The sequence below is a fragment of the Crocodylus porosus genome, unplaced genomic scaffold (assembly GCF_001723895.1).
Source record: "Crocodylus porosus isolate Cpor-Errol unplaced genomic scaffold, CroPor_comp1, whole genome shotgun sequence".
Classification (NCBI taxonomy): Eukaryota; Metazoa; Chordata; order Crocodylia; family Crocodylidae; genus Crocodylus; species Crocodylus porosus.
In genome coordinates this window covers 1,786,102-1,803,960 of record NW_017728918.1, presented here as the reverse complement: position 1 = coordinate 1,803,960, position 17,859 = coordinate 1,786,102, and the positions used below count along the sequence as shown (strand labels likewise).

Below are 17,859 nucleotides of genomic sequence, written 5' to 3'. Positions count from 1 at the left end.
ACCTTCAAGAGTAAATTGGATGCTTATCTTGCTGGGATCCTATGACCCCAGCTGACTTCCTGCCCTTTGGGCAGGGGGCTGGACTTGATGATCTCCCGAGGTCCCTTCCACCCCTGATGTCTATGAAATCTATGAAATCTATGAAATAAAGCAATGATTAGAGGAAACAAAGGACAGTACTCCAGATGTGGCCTCACCAGTGTTGAATAGAGAATAATCATTTCCTTTGATCAGCTGGCAGCACATCTACCAATACAGCCCAGAATGCTGTTAGCCTTCTTGGCAACAAGGGCACACTGCTGGCTTATATTCAGTTTATTGTCCACTATAACCCCCAGGTCCTTTTCTGCAGAGCTGCTGCCCAGTCAGCCTGTATTGGTACATGGGATTGCTCCATCCTAAGTGCAGGACTTTGCACTTGTCCTTGTTGAACCTCATGAGATTTCTTTTGTACCACTCCACCAATTTGTCTAGGCCACTCTGAATCCTAGCCCTACCCTCCAGCATATCTAGTATTCCCCCAGTTTGGAGTCATCTGCAAACTTGTTGAGGTGGCACTCTATACCATCTTCCAGGTCATTGATGAAGAAATTGAACAAAGCAGGCCCCAGGACCAACATCTGGGGCATTCCCCTTGATACTGGCTGCCATTTAGACATTGAACCATTAATTACTACTCTCTGAGCCCAATGCTTCAGTCAATTATCTATCCACCTTACAATCCATTCATTTTGCCTGTACTTCCTTAGCTTGTCTGCGAGAATGTTGTGGGAGACCATATCAAAAGCTTTGCTAAAATCAAAGTATATCACATCCACTGGTCTCCCTACATCCACAGAGCCAAGTCACCTCATCACAGAAAGCAATCAGCTTGGTCAGGTAGGACTTGCCCTTGGTGAATCCATATTGACTGCTCCTAATCTCCTTGTTCTCCTTCAAGTGCTTAGAAATGCGTTCCTTGAGGATCTGCTCCATGATTTCTCCAGGGTCTGAGGTGAGGATGATTGGTCTGTAGTTCCCTGGATCTTCCTTTTTCTCTTTCTTAAATATGGGCACTATGTTTGCCCTTTTCCAATCATCTGGGACCTTTTCTGATCTCCATGAGTTTTCAAAGATGATGGCCAATGTCTCTGCAATCACATCAGCCAACTCCCTCAGATGCATCCCATCAGTCCCATGGACTTGTACATGTCCAGCTTTTCTAAGTAGTCCCTAACCTGTTCTTTCATCACTGAGGGCTGCTTACCTCCTCCCCAAACTGTGCTGCCCAGTAGGGCTGTCCGAAACGGCACTGTTTCATTTCAACTTCAGTTTTGAGGTCTGGAGGGAACAGTGTTTTATATTGCTTTCATTTAGAGTTGAAACAGCTTCAGTGTTTTGCTTTGTTGAAACAGTGAGGCTATTTTGACGCTGTTTCGATGTTTCACTCAACCACGGAGCTGTGGAAGGGAACTCAGCCCAGCTGGGCTGAGTTCCCGACCCCAGCCCCATGATCAAGCCAGGGAAACTCAGATGAGCTGACTGTCTGTCCCCTGCTGGATCTTGCACCAGGGATGGGTAATCAGCCCAGCTGGACTGACTTCCCACCCCAAGCGCTGTGGTCAAAACATTTTGACTTTCAAAATGTTTTGACTATCCTCATTATGTTTTGATGGTATTTCAGTGCCCTTTGTTCCGCTTTGATTTTGCTGTTTCAACCTTGAAATGAGTAGACACAGTGTTGAAATGAAGTGTCTGGTGAAATTTTGCACAGCCTTACTGCCCAGTGCAGTAGTCTGGGAGCTGACCTTGTCTGTGAAGTCTGAGGCAAAAAAGGTATTGAGCACTTCAGCCCTTTCTGTATCCTCTGTCGCAAGGTTGCCTGCTCTAATCAGTAAGGGACCCGCACTTCTCCTGGTCTTCCTCTTGCTACCAACATACTTATAGAAACCCTTCTTGTTACCCTTCACATCCCTTGCTAGCTGCAACTGCACTTTGGCCTTCTTGACTTGATCCCTGAATGTCTGAGCAGTACTCTTATACTCTTCCCTAGTTGTTTGTCCAAGCTTCTACTTCTTATAAACTTCCTTTTTGTGATTAGTTTACTGAAGAGTTCCCTGCTAAGCCAAGCTGGCCTTCTGCCATTCTTGCTAGTCTTTCTGTACATCAGGATGGTTTGTTCCTGCACCCTCAGTCAGGCTTCTTTAAAGCAGTGGCTCTCAACCTTTTTTGTACCAGGCCCCATGCGTAAACATAGATAGGCAGTCTTGACCCAGTGCCCCTCACTCTCAACGTGCTGCCTCCTGCCCCCAGGTATGGGGCAGGGTGGGGTGTGTAAGGCATGGGAGGCCCCAAGAAGCCTCTTGTAGGCTGCAACTCTGCCAGCCAGCAATGGAAAATCTCCAATTTCCCATGTTTTTCTCCTTTAAAGGAAAATCTATTTTTAAAGTTTGTTCTTGACCTTTTCATATATTCTTGCAACCCACTTTTGGGTCGCGACCCACAGCTTTAAAGTACAGCCAGCTCTGTTGGACTCCTCTCCCCCTCAGTCTGGCTTCCCAGAGGATCCTGCCCATGAGTTCCCTGAGCAAGTTGAAGTTTGCTTTTCTGAAATCCAGGGTCCTTACTTTGTTGCTCTCTTTCCTTCCTTTCCTCAGGATCCTGAACTCAGCCATGTTGTGGTTGTTGCTGCCCAAGTTGCCATCTACTATACTACATTCCCCACCAATTCATCCCTATTTGAGGGCAGCAGATCAAGAAGAGCTCAGCCCCTAGTTGGCTGTTCCAGCACTTGCACTAGGAAGCTGTCCCCATCACTCTCCAAAAACTTCCTGGATCACCTAAGCATTGCTGTATTGTCCTCCCAGCAGATGTCAGGGGGACTGAAGACCCCCATGAGAACCAGGGCTTGTGATTGGGAAACTTCTGCTATTTATTTGAAAACAGCCTCATCCACCACTTCCTCCTTGTCTGGTGGTCTATAGTACACGCCCACCACAACATCCCCCTTGTTGGTCTCTCCTCTGATCCTAACTGAGAGACTTTCAACAGGCTCATCTCCAATTTCATTTTGGAGCTCAGAGCAGTCATAAAGCTTTTTTACATAAAGCACAACTCCTCCTCCTCCTCCTCTTCTCCCCTGCCCGTCCTTTCCGCACAGCTTGTACCCATCCATGACAGTGCTCCAGTCATGCACGCTATCCCACCACGTCTGTTATTCCAATCACATCACATCATATGCGTTCAGAACAACCGTTTTGCAAGACCACTGGAAAACATTGTATCTCTTACCATGAAAAAATGTTCTGTTTTGAACAGTGAAAGTAACGTTGTAGTGTCCCATTTTGTCTGTGCAGCACTTCAGCTCCTGCTGGGTATTGCACTTAATAAATGCTTCAACAGGATCCACGAAAATGTTCTGCTTCAGAGGCAAAGGAACAACTTCAACAGCTGTACTGGCAGAACTTGGCAAGTCTTTTTGGAAGAATGTGCAGGTATAGGTACCTGAGAGTAACAAAACAGAAACACACCTCAGTCTATCGCAGTAGAAAGCAAAACAGGACACGTGGAAAAATACCTGGATTGTTTTTAATGAACAAAAATCCCTGGATTGCATTTAGCTGTAGCTGCAGGCACAGGACACATTTACTACATAGGAAATTAACTTTACTAGAAGCAAAATGGAGCAGCTACATGATGCACAGCCTACTCTGTAGCAAATCACTCTAATCCAGGGTAAAGTTACCCTTTGAAATACATATAGTAACTATACTATGTGGAATAGTTACTTCATAGAAGGTGCCAGGTATCCGTTGTGGGATATCTGGGCTGGGCTGGCCAGGTGTTGCAGTATCCCCTACCCTGGGCATCTGAGTCTGCTTCTTAATCTGGAGTAAAATCCATAGTAAATTATTCTGGAGTAATCATGTTGAGTGTGCATGCTCTGTGTGGCTGTTTATTATGGGTTATATGCTATGGAGTTATCTTGAGAGAGACTGCTGAAGAAACCAGTCAGGAAAAGTGAACAATGACCCTGAGATAGAGCATCCCTGCAAATACTCAGAGACAGAAGGGAAGGAAAGGGATCAAACTAGGGAAAGACTATGGATCTAGAAAAGAAAGGGAAGGGGGAAGAGGTTGTTTTGCCATAAGGGTGATAGACAGATGCGGGGAGAGGTAGAAACTGCAGGCTGCCTCTAAGTAAGTCCTATGCCTGCAGAACAGGAACAGGTAAAAAGTTAGGTAAGATCCACATGGTTCAGTGTTATCTTTAGCAATGTGCATGACTGCTGCAGCCCTGCTGCCAAAACGAGGCTGCGTAGTTTCTATGTATTACACCATTAATCACAGCTCTTAGAGAGGCACCAACAGTACAAACCCTACTTAGACTGTAAGTATCCAGGGCCTGTGACCTGGATCCTGGTCTACAGGTTGGCATATTGCAAAACTCCACCTCAAGAGAAGTTGGTTGTGGAAGAACAGCCAGTGACACCTCGAGGGAGGACAGTAATACTGTGTGGCAAGTAATGGTGACACAGTTGTATAAAACTTTTCTAAGCTGCTGTTCAGCAAAACGTTAAAGTGTGGCCCAGTTTTAATCCTGCAAGTAATCCCGGTAAAGGCATCCATGCCACTAGAATCACTTCAGTTCTTTTGAAAATCCCACTAAGCACCTATCTGCCTGCTTTAGTGCCTAAATACCTCTGTAATTTTGTCCCTGGGGAGTCAGTCTTGCTGAAAGTCAAATTGGACTGCTCAGGCATGGACACTGGAAATATTTAGGTGAGTTAAGTTACTCTTATTTCAGCAGCCAAATGTTTGTGGATCTAGGCCTAAGTGACTATGGGCTAAGTTCTAATTGACTTCTAAACCACCTCCAGTTGGGACTCCTAGTTTTCCAGTGGTTTGGTAACACGAGTTGCCCACGTAAACCAGGATTTGGAGCCTGCACTCACCGTTCCACTCCAGCGTGGCAGCAGTTACTGTGAGATTAGACTCGGTTTGCTCCTTGGTGGTGTAAGTGTGGATGTATGGGTCACCTTCTATTGTTATATTAGTGGTTCCCGTCTGGATTTGCCAGATGACTTTATCATAATTCGTCACGTTACTGGTGCACGTTAGGGAAAAACTGTATCCCTCAGAGACACTTGGGGATTGAGTTATCGTTATATGTGCTAGAAAATTAAGATAAATGACACATTATTAACAACGCCTTGTCATAATTAGTCTTTTGTATGTGGTGCCATACGCAGGCCATACCCAACAGGGAGAGGCAGCTCCTGCCCTGTGGTACTCTTAGGAGGATCCTTACCTATTTGTAAATATGTCACTTTGATGGATTCATTTCTGCTGGCCCCATTCCCAGTGCTCAGCTCACATGTGTATGTTGCCACAGCACCTGACTTTTTACGGGGGCACTGGAAATCCTTAATTTCAAGGAGATATTCAGTACAGTTGTCCCTGATGCTTTGAGTCCCTAGGGTAAAATAAATAAAGTTGTTTCTGAGGTGTCTCACATCCACAAGGACTTGTGCTGCTGTGAAAAAGGCTTAAGTATTGAAACATTTTCTTTGGCAGTTTTTTAGATGGCACATCCTGAAGTTACACATTCAGCCTTTACTCGGGCAAACTTCACAGTGGCATAGAGTTCAGGATTGCACCCAAATTGCACAAGCTAGTAGTGACCCTGAAAAATGACCAAGTATCTTAGACCTCTTCACCCCACAACTATGCAATCCTTACTCAGGATGAGCAGAGCATACTTAGACAATGGCGGTGTAACAAGGAGGCTGGGGCACAGAGTAATTGCCAAGCAAAGGGAGGCTTTTTGATTGCTAATGTGCCGCGCAATTGCACAAATAGTGACCATTTTTTTCTGCCCTTTCTTATTCAAGTCAGCACCCGGGGCAGCTGCCCCAGTCACCCTGTCCTAGTTATGCCACCTATTATTTGACTGCAGTCAAAAAGTATCAAATAGTCCATGAAGTCAAGAATGTCAGTGGATAGGCCTACCTTTTTATTGCATCACTGTAAGCAAGGGCAGGTGTAAGAGCTCCTTGCTGCTCAGTCCTGCAGGAATCAGGACACACACACGCACACACACCCACACATGCAAACACACACAGGCACACACACATGCACACTCTCCCTCTCTCCATTCATGAGCAGATACCTCCTGCCCTTACCTGAGCTCTTCTACCCTCCTTCCCCTTCCCCCCAGTAAGCCAGGTAGGACTGCAAGAGCTACTCTGGGCTGAAGGAAGAGCCCAAAACCAACAGCATAGAAAAGCGTCACCTCCTGACCATCTGCTCTGACTGCAGGCATCCTGCAAAGAGCAAGATGCTTGAAGCATTGGCCTCCTACCTACATAGCAGAGCTGCATTATAAAAGTGATTTTAAAAGCTGCTATTTGTGTTTTCTCTCTTTTTCATTTCTTTTCTAACATTTCGTAAGTGTTCAGGCTGACTGTGGGCTTTTGGGATAAAAGCCGAGGAAAAGAAGAACTGTTCAGTCTTGAAGATCATTCCCATTTACACTTATCTAACACTGATTAATTCATCGTAATTTATTAGAATTTAATTTCATCGTTTCACGATAGCCATTAACTAACTTTTTTTTTTGTAGTTAGCTAAAGTATCTATCCTATTGAAGATTAAAGTCTCTCTTGACATTGTTCAAAGAAATTCATGCTTAGAATTTGTGATCATTATTTAATACTATTTGACTGGTCAGTTGACTAACTATTTTTTGACTGATCAAGTACCCAACCCTGCTTGGATGCATGAGGGGAAGTTAGCAAGAAGGGTTTCAGATTCAGACCCTAAATAAGTATTTGCAGTAACACAACCTCAAATATCACCCATTTGAACACTTACAGTTTCCAACCCTCTTTGGCAGCTGCAGCTGGCATAATTTAGAGCCGTCCCAATCAGCTGTCTCATTGTGATCCTCAGAGTAGACTTACGTCAAGGATGAGGTAAAAGGGGATGTTGAACCTGATTTTGTGCACCACTCCTCAACTTATGCTAAGCATACAAAACAGCTGCATATTTTCAGGTGCAAATACAGAGGGGAGATTTGGTATAGAAAAGAGTGTTTTTGAACTTACCTGAAATATGTAATCCGCTTATGTACCACCTTACATTAAATGACTGTAAACTTCTGTCAATGCAGCAGGTGAGCAAGACATCGACCCTCTCACATACAACATCAATATTATGTGATGGTACAATGTTTATTGCAGCAACTGTTAAATTGTGGGCTGCTTTGTACAACACGTTGGAGGGTACAGCATTGTCTTTAAACACGCATGTATAGGGACCTGTAAGGACATTTGGTTAGTCAGTTGGAACATTGTTTTGGGGGGAACAACAATACTGCACATAGTACTTATGTCTTCCAGACCCATCTCCTCCTGTGTACATCTCTCCGCCTCTTCCTTTCAAGTATACTTGTTGCCCTTCTTCCTGCTTTCTCACACAAGACTCCTTTTGGCCTTCCGCCCCACCTGGATGGCAGGATTGTTCTCAACTGCTTGTTTACGCCCCACCTGTCCTCCTGTCACACTGCCGTGCTCCTCCTAGCACACAGCCATGCTCCTCCTAGTACACTGCTGTGCTCTTTGTCATTTCTTGCTTTGATTACTGGCACCTTATCTGCTCTGCCCTCTTGCATTCTCAGCTGTCTCCTTAATCAGGGCCAAACACTGTATTTGCTCACATCCAAGATGAGGTTCTCCCCCACAACCTTGCTAGTCAACATGGTGTGGGGGGGAAAGTGCCCCATCTTGGATTTGAGCACAATTGGGGGGTGGGGAGGAGGGCAGGTGGCTGCTGGAACTCCAACTGCAGCCCCAACCCAGGCTTGGGATTGGCATTGCAGATGTTGCCCTGCTACCTGTTCCCCACAGCCTCTGCTCCCCGCCACTGCCTTTGTCTTGCCCTTACCTCTTCCCCCCCTGCTGCTGCTTGACATACTGCAGCAGTTGGGGAGATGAATTTTAGCACTTTTACACATTTTCCATGTTTTAAATCTAATTGTTGGGGGATTGCCTTAAATTCAAAGTCGTCTTGGATTTGGGTTTATATGATACAAATGCAGAAAACCTTGCCTATTGCTCTGATCATGTTCAGCCTCTCTCATATTTAGCTTTTATGCAGAAATGCTCCCTGCAGATCTTAAAGCAATTTGCAAAGGAGGTATCATGGCTCCAGGATTTCACAGGTGAGATGGAGTGCCTTGTTCATCACACAGCAGGTCAGCATCAAAATCAGGACTGTAACTCAAGTCAAGAGTCTTAACCCCCAAACTAATGTTCCTCCATATTCTCTCTCTCTCTAATACTAAACACTTATATATCACCTATTCGTAAAGTGTCACAAACATATTAATTTATTACATAGCCTTAAGGTAGTATCTTCCAAGGTGTTATCTTGGCACTCTGTGGCTGTTTCATTAAAGCAAAGCAGAGATAAGTGCTGGGATACACTAGATTTTCCTTCTATTTTTGTAAATGAACTCAAAGAATCATAGAGAAGTAAGGGCTGGCAAAGACCTACAGAGATCATCTAGTTGAACACCCTGCCCTGAGGCTTCCCTATCCAAAATGCAAATCACCCCTTCCTCCTCCAGATGCTTGCAAATGGCTATCCTTAGCATACGCTCTAATAACGTCACAGGTATGGAGGTGAGGCTAACTGGTCTGTAGTTCATTTTTGCCTTTTTTAAAGAGGAGCAGTACACTGGCCCTTTTCCAGTCCTCTGGGACCTGGCCCATTTCCCACGATATCATGCAGATCATTGTCAAGGGCTTCAAGATCTCCTCTGCCAGTTCCTTCAGGACCCTGAGATGAAGCTCATCTGGTGCTACTGCTCATCTGGTACTTTCTGATACATGTGTCAGAGTGTTTTTAAGCCTCTCCGGAGTCATTAAGTGCTGGCTGCAGCTAAGGCTGAGGACTTCAACTGGGGTGTGCCAATTCTCCTGCTAGGAGTCAAGCCAGAGGTTCCTGGCTAGAGTTTTTCCCCTCCACACAGGGTCAGACTGATCGTCATATGTGGGGTCAGGAAGGATTTTGACCCCCTGGTCAGATTGATACAAATTGTGTGGTGGGGGGGAGGGCAGCTGGGGGCAGCATGGCCCTTTACCCTGGACCTCTTGAGCATATATTAACAACATTGTATAGAAGGACATTGACTGCTGTGGTTCCCCTGCTTTATCTGTGGCAGGTAAGGATGCTAGGTCTGTGTCGTGTCTGGATTGAAAGTAGTCTTATGTAGAGTTTACAGCTTTATGGGATGGTTTGAATAGAGATGATCCTGCCTCAGGTAGGCGGTTGGACTAGATGACCTCTGGAGGTCCCTTCCAGCCCGACATCTCTCTGATTCTATGACCAAACTATCAGGAAATGATCACACTCATCTTTGTTTCTCTATAAAATTACTTACAGCCCCTTTGCATATATAGATTTAGCAAGAGCCATATAATCATACCACTGTCACTCTGTGCAATGCTGGTAATTTTCAGCGCTGATATTGACATTTCTGGTGTGGTTGTTGTTTGAATTGAATGTCGGTCGCTTTGTGAAACTACTTGTCCAGAATGATCCCAAGTTACGATCCCAGGAACTATCTTTGTCCCGCATGCCATTATTACTGTATCCCCCTTGAAAATGTCGTCAGGAAACACATATAAGTTTGTTTGATCTGAAAAGGCAACAAGAAGTCTGTTGTATTGGTATTACTTCAACCAGTGCCATAGCAACAAAGCACGGCCTTCGTGGCAAAAGCTACAGCAGCAGCCCACCCTCGCCCCATGCCTGGGAGTGCGTGCAGCAGTGGGAGCCATCCTTCTCCCATCCCCATGCCCCCCAAATGAGCCGCTTGACCCACTCAGCTAGGCAGTGCTTGTTGGTGCCCCTTCACTTCAGTGCCCAGGGTGGTTGCCCCATTAGCCCTGCTCCCGCTATGGCACTGACTTCAACTTATATTGACTCAGTGCCTCCTGTTGCAAAAGAACCCCAAATGCTTTGCAAACTATATATGGTCAGCATCACTGAATGTGATAGTACTGATATGCATTTACCTCTACAAGGCATCATATGATGTATGATAGAATAATGCCTAGCCATTGAATAAAATAATGCCAGTGGATGCTGATTGCTCTGATTCCTAAAATGACTCGCCCATGGTGAGCCACCAGGACAATGACAGGTCTATGCAAAGACTCCAAATCTCCTGAGTCACAATACCACACTGCCTCTCATGATAGTGAGTGGTTTCCATCAGTGGACTGGCAATGTTGGTCAGAGATACCACTGCAAATCCCAGCCCTGGTGAAATGTATTTTGAGAGTCTTACTGATCCAGCAAATGCTGGGGATCTGACCTGTGCTGCCTCAGTTCTCAGCCATTAGCATATGAGGTTCTGTCATGATAACCCTTTACCATGAACTGCACAATATTCAGTTTATCTCCCATGGAGGGACTGTGCTGGGATTTAGTGATGAATTTACAGGAATGTTGTTGTCCTGGGAGACACTGGGGGTAAATGTTCTTGGCTATTTGAGCCTTTCATTTCATTCCCTTCACAAAAGCTGAGCTCTTTGGAAGATCTGGTCTAATGTATTCAACAGCAAGAGACAGTTGTATATACATTGCCTGCAAATGTGAAAGTAAATTCATAGTACAAGTGCTGCAGCTTAAGTCTTACCAGTTACTACTGCTGAAACAACAAAAGAATCGGGGTTGATCATATAGGATGCATTTATTGAGTTCACTACATCTCTGTTGGCATTTTCAAGTTGGTCTAATGTCACTGAAACTGCTTTTACATCATAGTCCACAGAAACACTTCCATACCTAAACAGATACAAGCATTTAAAGAGTAGTTATGTTTTAGAAAAGTGCTAATACTTGTCTTTTAGGGCATGTATGGATGTGTGTTGGGAATTGTGGGGGAGAGGGGGAGTGCTTTGAGAGCTGCTCTAATTAAAGCACCTGGAGTATCATGTGTATCAGTGTCCCTATAGTGAAAAATGATGTTGGGGATGCTTTAATTAAAGCTCGTCAAACTAGCTTTAGTTAAAGCACCCCTGCTGCCATTTTTCAGCACAGGGATGGTGATACACATGACACTAGAGTTTGCTGGAGTGAGGTAATTACCACGCTCCAGCAGACTCAGTTAATCAAGTGTGCTTTAACTAAAGCTAGTTCAATTAGCTTTAACTAAATATAATTAAAGCTTTAGTTTAACATGTGTCCCTGTACTGAAAAATGGTAGCAGGGGCACTTTAACCAAAGTTTGTTCGACTAAGGCTGTAATCACAGCATGTCAGAGCAGCCTCACTGCACATGTATAGGCGCTCTTAGTCAATATTTCTTATATTCAAAGCTGGGAGCAAAAAAGCTGCCTAGGGAAGCTAGGGAATCTCTTTCATTGGAGGTTTCCAAGGGAAGGATGGACATGCATATGACAAGGGTGATGACAACAGTGACTCTCAGGTCCTGTCTGACTACTTGATTCTGAAATCAAGTAATGGGACTGTACGACCCTCTCATGAGCTGTTTTTGAGTTCACATACATTGAATGGAATACACTTGTGCTTTAGAGGTAGCAGGAGGCCCAAGAATAGCCTTGGTCCTGTTTGGAGTGTCGAAGCGGTACAGAAGCCAGTGTACAAGCTCCATTTTCACGCTAACTTTGGAGATTCCCATCTGTCTGCATTCCTACTGGGACATGTCTATGGCATCTTTGCAGAGGTCTCAGGAGCTCTGCTCTTGAGCACAACGCATCCCCGCAGGTGCTAAATCTGGAAGGGATGTAGCAGAGCCCCTCTCCAGGCATACTTCCTCCGCTGTTGACGTGCTCAAGGTCTCTGTCTCCAGCATGCTTCAGAGCATCAACAGAACAGCTTCATCTCCTCATTCCTGGCAGTTGGTGTAGGTACAGTGGGGGTGGAGAGGTGGAGCTTGCCAGAAACCAGAGCTTCAGAGACCTCTGCAGAGACAGCATGGACCTCACCATTGCATTCAGCCCCAGAAACTATCGCCCAGTTCTGGTCAACTCCTGTTTTGGTGTTTCCTTGGAAAAGCATGCAAAACAATACACCCAGACAAAGGCAAAGCTGAAATACCCCATCAAACACCAAGGCAAAAGGGCTCTTGTTTGTCTGCAAAAAAACCTAGTTTCCTTACCTGAAGCCTGTAACTGTGGCTGATATAAAGCCAGGCAAACGTTGATAGGCATTTTTAAACTAGAAAGAAGAAACACAGTGCACAATATGAATCCTCTGCATGTTTTGACAGAGCTTAACATATTTCATTACTAATCAGAGCACTGACTTGGTCAAAGAATCAGTATTCACTCTGATACAATTTGGTCGGTGCCTGTCTCACTTCCACTGATTTCAGTGGAGTTATTCCTGATTTAGACTATCTTAATGGAGATTAGAAATCAGGGCATATTATTTTGCATTTGAAAGCTTGTCTACCTCTGCCCCAATGATACAGTTGGCCCAAGAAAAGAAATAATCCTTAGGAATAATTTGACATTTTCAGTGTCTTTTACGCTGGAGCATCCTGAATACTTTACTGTGTACCTGCTTCAGTGAAATCAATGGCAATTTGCTCATAGATCATGGGAGTGGGAGATGGTTATCATGGGACTTGCACAGGTCACTGTCTTAGTGTCTTTGGTCTTCCAACACCCCTGTGAGACAGAAAACTGCTAATGGGCCTGTTTTATATAGAAAGAACTGAGACAGATATGTCCACATTGAACTTGGTATAGGATTTTTAACTTTGTACAAGTGCCAAATACAGGAATTATGTAGCAAAGTGCTGTTTAGGTCTGTTAAATGAAACAGGATTCTGCATCTGGCCTCTGTTTCCTATTTTGCTATGGGCCTGCTGGGTGACTTTGGCAAAGACACTTCTGCGTATGCCTTGGTTTCCTCAGCTGTAAAATGGGGGGACTACTCACCTTCTTGGTGAAGTCCTTTAGATCTGCAGATAAAAAGGACTATACAAGACCCAGGTATTATTAATGTCTACTAAGTTTCCAAAAATAGATATGTTGAGAAATTCTATTACTAGCAGTCAATGCTATAGCTTCTTGCTTGCTTTTTAAATTTAATTTATTTTTTACCAGTCTTTGCATTTACCAATCACCAGGGTGTATTTTTAATGCTGCCATTATTCATCGAGCAAGAAACCCACTCACTGGACACCAGCTGCTAACAGAATGAAGAGAAATATCTTTTGCAAATTAAATTGATTGTAAAAGCCAAAGACGTACTGCATATTCAAAGTCGCGTTTGTATTCCATATAGAGATCAGAAGAGGTATTCTTGAGGGCATTTTGAAAAGTTATATTGAGTTTGACTGACATTTTTATTGTGATGGACTTGTTCATAGGCGGGGCGTCTGTAGAAAACACAAAACAAAACAGAAATATTCAAAATAAAATTCTCTCAAGGTCAAATCATCTCCTCGCTTTGTGTTCAAATTTCTTTCACTTTCCATTCATGCCCAGATCTCTCAGCTTGCCAAGACTTGGTTGTTTGACAAATAAGGCAAAGTGCATAGTTCATTGGAAATAATGGAAAGACTCCCTCTTCCAGGCCCATATTGCTGGGCTAAGACCCAAACCAATGGATAAAAGAGAATGCAAGATGCTTAACATGCTATGGGATTTTCTGATCATGGGCTGTCAGAGAGGAGTGCAATCCTTCTGAAAACTGTACCTCCCTTTGTTTTAAAACTGTGGAGACAGGAAAGGTGATATTATATTTTTGCCTGGTCATCTACAGTTCCAAATTTTGTCATCTTCTTGGCCATCAAAGGGCCAACAATGCCAAAAACTCATAGAAGAGTAGAGTTGAAAGGATCTCAGAAGATCAGCTAGTCTAACTACTTGCTCAAGGCAGGATCATTCCTTTCTAAACCATCGTATCCTCTTGCACAGTTACCAGGCATAATGCCCCCAAACACTGAAAATGTCATGACTTGCCACGGGTAAAGCACGAGGATGCTCTGCCACTGCAGGTCTGTTAAAATATACCGGAGAGATCCAAGGAAGAGGCTCACACTCCCTGTTATAGAGGAAGGCAAAACCCCTCTCAGTCCAAGCTGATCTCATCATGGGGTACAATTCCTTCCTGGCTTCAAATGCAGTGATCAGCCTGACCCTGAGCAGGGGAGCAAGACCCTTTAGTTGGGAAAGGTAGAGCCATGTAGAAGACCTACGCTGGCACTTAGATGACTAGGATGGGAACTGAATGTCACCCCAAGCCCTAGAAGGCAAGATTTGATTTGGCAGTTGTGATCCTAAGTGTTTCAAAAAACCATGAGTCAGGTGTCAACATGTCATGAGTTTGGCTAAAAAGTCATGAATTTTAAAAACAGTGGGTTCCTCTTACTTGCTGTTTTTTTAGAGTATTTGGTCACATTTTTAAGTCTTCCTCTGAAGTTCTGATAAGCAGAAACTTACTTTGTATTCATGAAAGCTGAGATACCCATGTAATCCCATGAGTCCAGGAGCAGGGGGCTTCAGAGAGAACACCAAACATTTCAAGACTCATGATTAAAATCATCAGAGAGAGCAATACCGGATCATGATCCAATTGAAGCCACTTGGCTCAAAATGTAGCATTATATACTGGGATGTGTATTCAGTAAGACAGGATTTACAATTAAAAATATGAGTCACAACACGTCCCGTAGTGTAGCTCCATGTATTGTGCTTGATCCATGTGCCACATTTTGCCCAACACTGATAGTAACATCCTATCTCTCCCCTAATCAGGTTTCCTACTGTAAGATGATCAACACAACCGTACATCCTTCTTACTTCCAGGCTGTGGCTGACAATAAGGTCCTTGAAAAAAGCCAGTTGTATAATACGGCCACAGGTCTCCTCTGGCGCTAGGGTGGTAGAGGGACAGGTTGCATTGGCTCGGTATGCTGCACCTGGCCATTCATACCCTTCTTCACAAAAACAGCAGATCATTTTCCCCATGAAAATACACACTAGTGTCAAACAGAAAACCTATGATAGTGATGGGTTAGAGGTTTAGTTTTGCATGTCACAATTCCCTTAGACATATTTACCCAGCTATACTATTTTCAAAATGTTTAAGCAGTGCAGGAGGTATACGAATGCCTATATGATGGCTTGTATTATTCATTACAAATGGCAGACTAAAAAGGCATGTCACACTTGTTCAAGGATCAGTCTGATTTACTTAAGTGTGACATTTATTTAAATATATAGCACAGACTGAAAATTTCCCCAGTGCCAGCTTCTAGGTCTGTTGTCTTTTATCATAGATAAAAGCCCCAGGATCAATTTAAGGTCAGCTATTAACCACTGGATCTAAAAGCTGGTAACACTGGTTTTCTATGACACATAGAGCTGGATCATATTCCGTATATCTGGTGTCTAATTGTGAGTTCCTGAAGAGGGATGGGTCCTGCTCACTGCTTTTTTGTGACTTAGTCTTAAAGCTGAGATGATGTGCTACAAAAGTAGGCACTTTTTAGGGACATGAGGGTAGGATAAGATCACACTTAAGTGCTTAATAGATGGAACAGAATCTGGCCTCTAGGGTTTCTGTCCAGTAATGCTGATTAATAAGAAACCGACCATTAAAATTATAGCACATCTCTCGCTCTTAAACTTTAAAATGCAACATGATTTCAATAGGCATGAAGTTATGCATCCTTCATACCACTGGCTGCTAATCTGAAGTTAACTCTCCAAGTGACAATTCTCAAAGTGACAACAGAACATATGGCCAAAATGCTTTTAGTAAATTAGATATAGCTCTGAAATACTTTGGAAACCAGCACACACATTGTGTGCTGGTATTTTGTGCAAGTATGCACTTCCTTCCACTCCTCTTGGACCTGAGATAAGGAAGAAGAAAAGAAAGTCCAGTCCCAGCACTATTATAAATACTTTGCATGCTTATATGTTACCGAATATTTTAATTATTCAACATATTCTGTGGCTCTAATTTTGCATAACAGCAGCAGAGGACAAAACCTTTACAGAGCATTGTCCTTTAATATTGCCTTCAGGATTTTCATCAGGAAAAAATTTTTGCCTGAAAAATGGTTGTTCTTGCTAGGGTTCAAACAAAGCCTCTTTGAGTGATTTACATTCCAGCTGTGAGTCTGTGGCAAGTAAACACTACATTAATCAGAGCTCCAGCTTCCTGAAATGTTAATCAGACTATTTCTTCATAAAAACACAAGATGCTTTAGCATGGGGTTTCTCTGATCTGTCCCTTCTGCGGGAACAGAGCGCCGTTCAGCATACTGCCTGCAGCAGTGTTTTGTGAAGAGCAGCAATGTGGAAGGCAGAGGACAGAACATGCTGTCATCTGTTCACGTCTCTGAACCGGCAGCTCTGCTCTTACTGACGTCTACATGAAAATGCAAATGAAATCAAATTACAGACAAACCCCTGTACTCCCCAAGACATACAGATAACAAGAGACCACCTGTTGTAATGTTGATGTTTGAAATGGTTATCATTGAATCCGAGGTGTTTATTGAGATTGGCAGACTAAGGTTCTTGAAATAATCTTGCGTTGGTGCCGATGGACTTGTGAAACTTAAGTCAATATGGACAATGTATGCTGAACGGGACTGGCGAAGTGGAGCTGTGGAAAGAAATATGATGAAACTGAAATGCCATGTGTTAAAGTGGATTATAATAACGGACTTGCAGCCTGATGTCTCTATTGTTCATAGCTGTTTAACAGTAATGATAGCTTAATGAAGGGTTTTACCTGGGCAAATGGCTGTCAATTAGGCCCTTTTTTCAGCAAATGGTGCATGGATCTGCATGGGAGTGCTCTCTCTGCCTACTCAGCTGACCAAGGGCCTGGTCCTCTCTTTGGACCTCAGGCACAAAGGATGGAAAGCAACAGAAAAATGATTTATATGGCCTGAAATCTGTCAAAGTGAAGGGGGTAGAGTGAAAGTCCCCTTTGACACAAAGAAACACATGGGTTGTGTGTCACAAATGATTATCCATAACCCAGAACTGCTAAGGGCTCCCTCCATGCTTGATCGCTGCAATCCACACCATTGAGAAATGAAGTGCTGACAAAGCTGCTCTTCTGCCACCCACAAGGAACCACTGGCTCTTCAGGTCAGTGATACATACCCTGCCGCTTCTGCCTCTGCAGCTTGGCTTGAAAGTTGTCCTCTTCAATTCCATTTTCACCCGTCAACTGAAAGAAGAAAAGTGTAGTTAGAGCCATTGCCATTTGTTTTGTTGCCAGGAAGTCAATGGCACCAAGCCAATTTAAACAGTTCAGAAATTATCTTCTCATCTTTTCACATAGTAACACAAGCAGTGACATAATGCTAAGTCGGGCTGTGCAAGGCTTCAGACTGTGCTTCAGATCCAGAGAAGCTCTGGATGCTTTGGTGTCCAAAGCAGCACATCCGAGTTGAAGCTCTGGCTTCGCTCGGCTCCCCGAAGTGGTTCGGAAAAGATTTAGAGCCACTTCAGAGATCCGGCTATAGGGTATAAAGGGGAATCAATGAAATATCTATAACTTGGGGTTTTTTTTCTTATTTGGATGAGATTTGTAAGGGTGGTAGCCTCTGCTAAGAGCATGAAGTATGCCAAGTCTCAAGAAGATCAGTGCAGGGCTTCAGGAGAAACTGCACCCCAAATATTTGAAAGCAAAACTTGTGTCATGTCTATGCATTACAACACATGGGGGTGAAAACTGCAGGGGTAGTGGCCCCTGGTGAGGCCAAAAAGCTTGCCAAGTTTCAAGCTGATGTGTGCAAGAGGTTGGAGGGAACTGCACCCCAAATTCTTGAAAGCAAAACTCATGTCACGTCTACATGTTA

General features: G+C 43.9%; 1 protein-coding gene across 1 annotated transcript in view; it reads right to left on the bottom strand.

Annotated features, from left to right (window-relative positions):
• Positions 1 to 17,859, bottom strand: part of ADGRF5 (adhesion G protein-coupled receptor F5) — a 153,609-nt gene that overhangs the window by 21,816 nt on the left and 113,934 nt on the right. Inside the window, exons 3-12 of the mRNA XM_019538098.1 lie at positions 17,159 to 17,225; positions 16,488 to 16,649; positions 13,277 to 13,404; positions 12,175 to 12,233; positions 10,691 to 10,839; positions 9,473 to 9,685; positions 7,089 to 7,301; positions 5,291 to 5,455; positions 4,935 to 5,153; positions 3,271 to 3,483 (exon numbers count right to left, since the gene is read on the bottom strand). Of these exons, the coding sequence (XP_019393643.1) occupies positions 3,271 to 3,483; positions 4,935 to 5,153; positions 5,291 to 5,455; positions 7,089 to 7,301; positions 9,473 to 9,685; positions 10,691 to 10,839; positions 12,175 to 12,233; positions 13,277 to 13,404; positions 16,488 to 16,649; positions 17,159 to 17,225 (1,588 nt within the window). The remainder of the gene's footprint in view (positions 1 to 3,270; positions 3,484 to 4,934; positions 5,154 to 5,290; positions 5,456 to 7,088; positions 7,302 to 9,472; positions 9,686 to 10,690; positions 10,840 to 12,174; positions 12,234 to 13,276; positions 13,405 to 16,487; positions 16,650 to 17,158; positions 17,226 to 17,859) is intronic.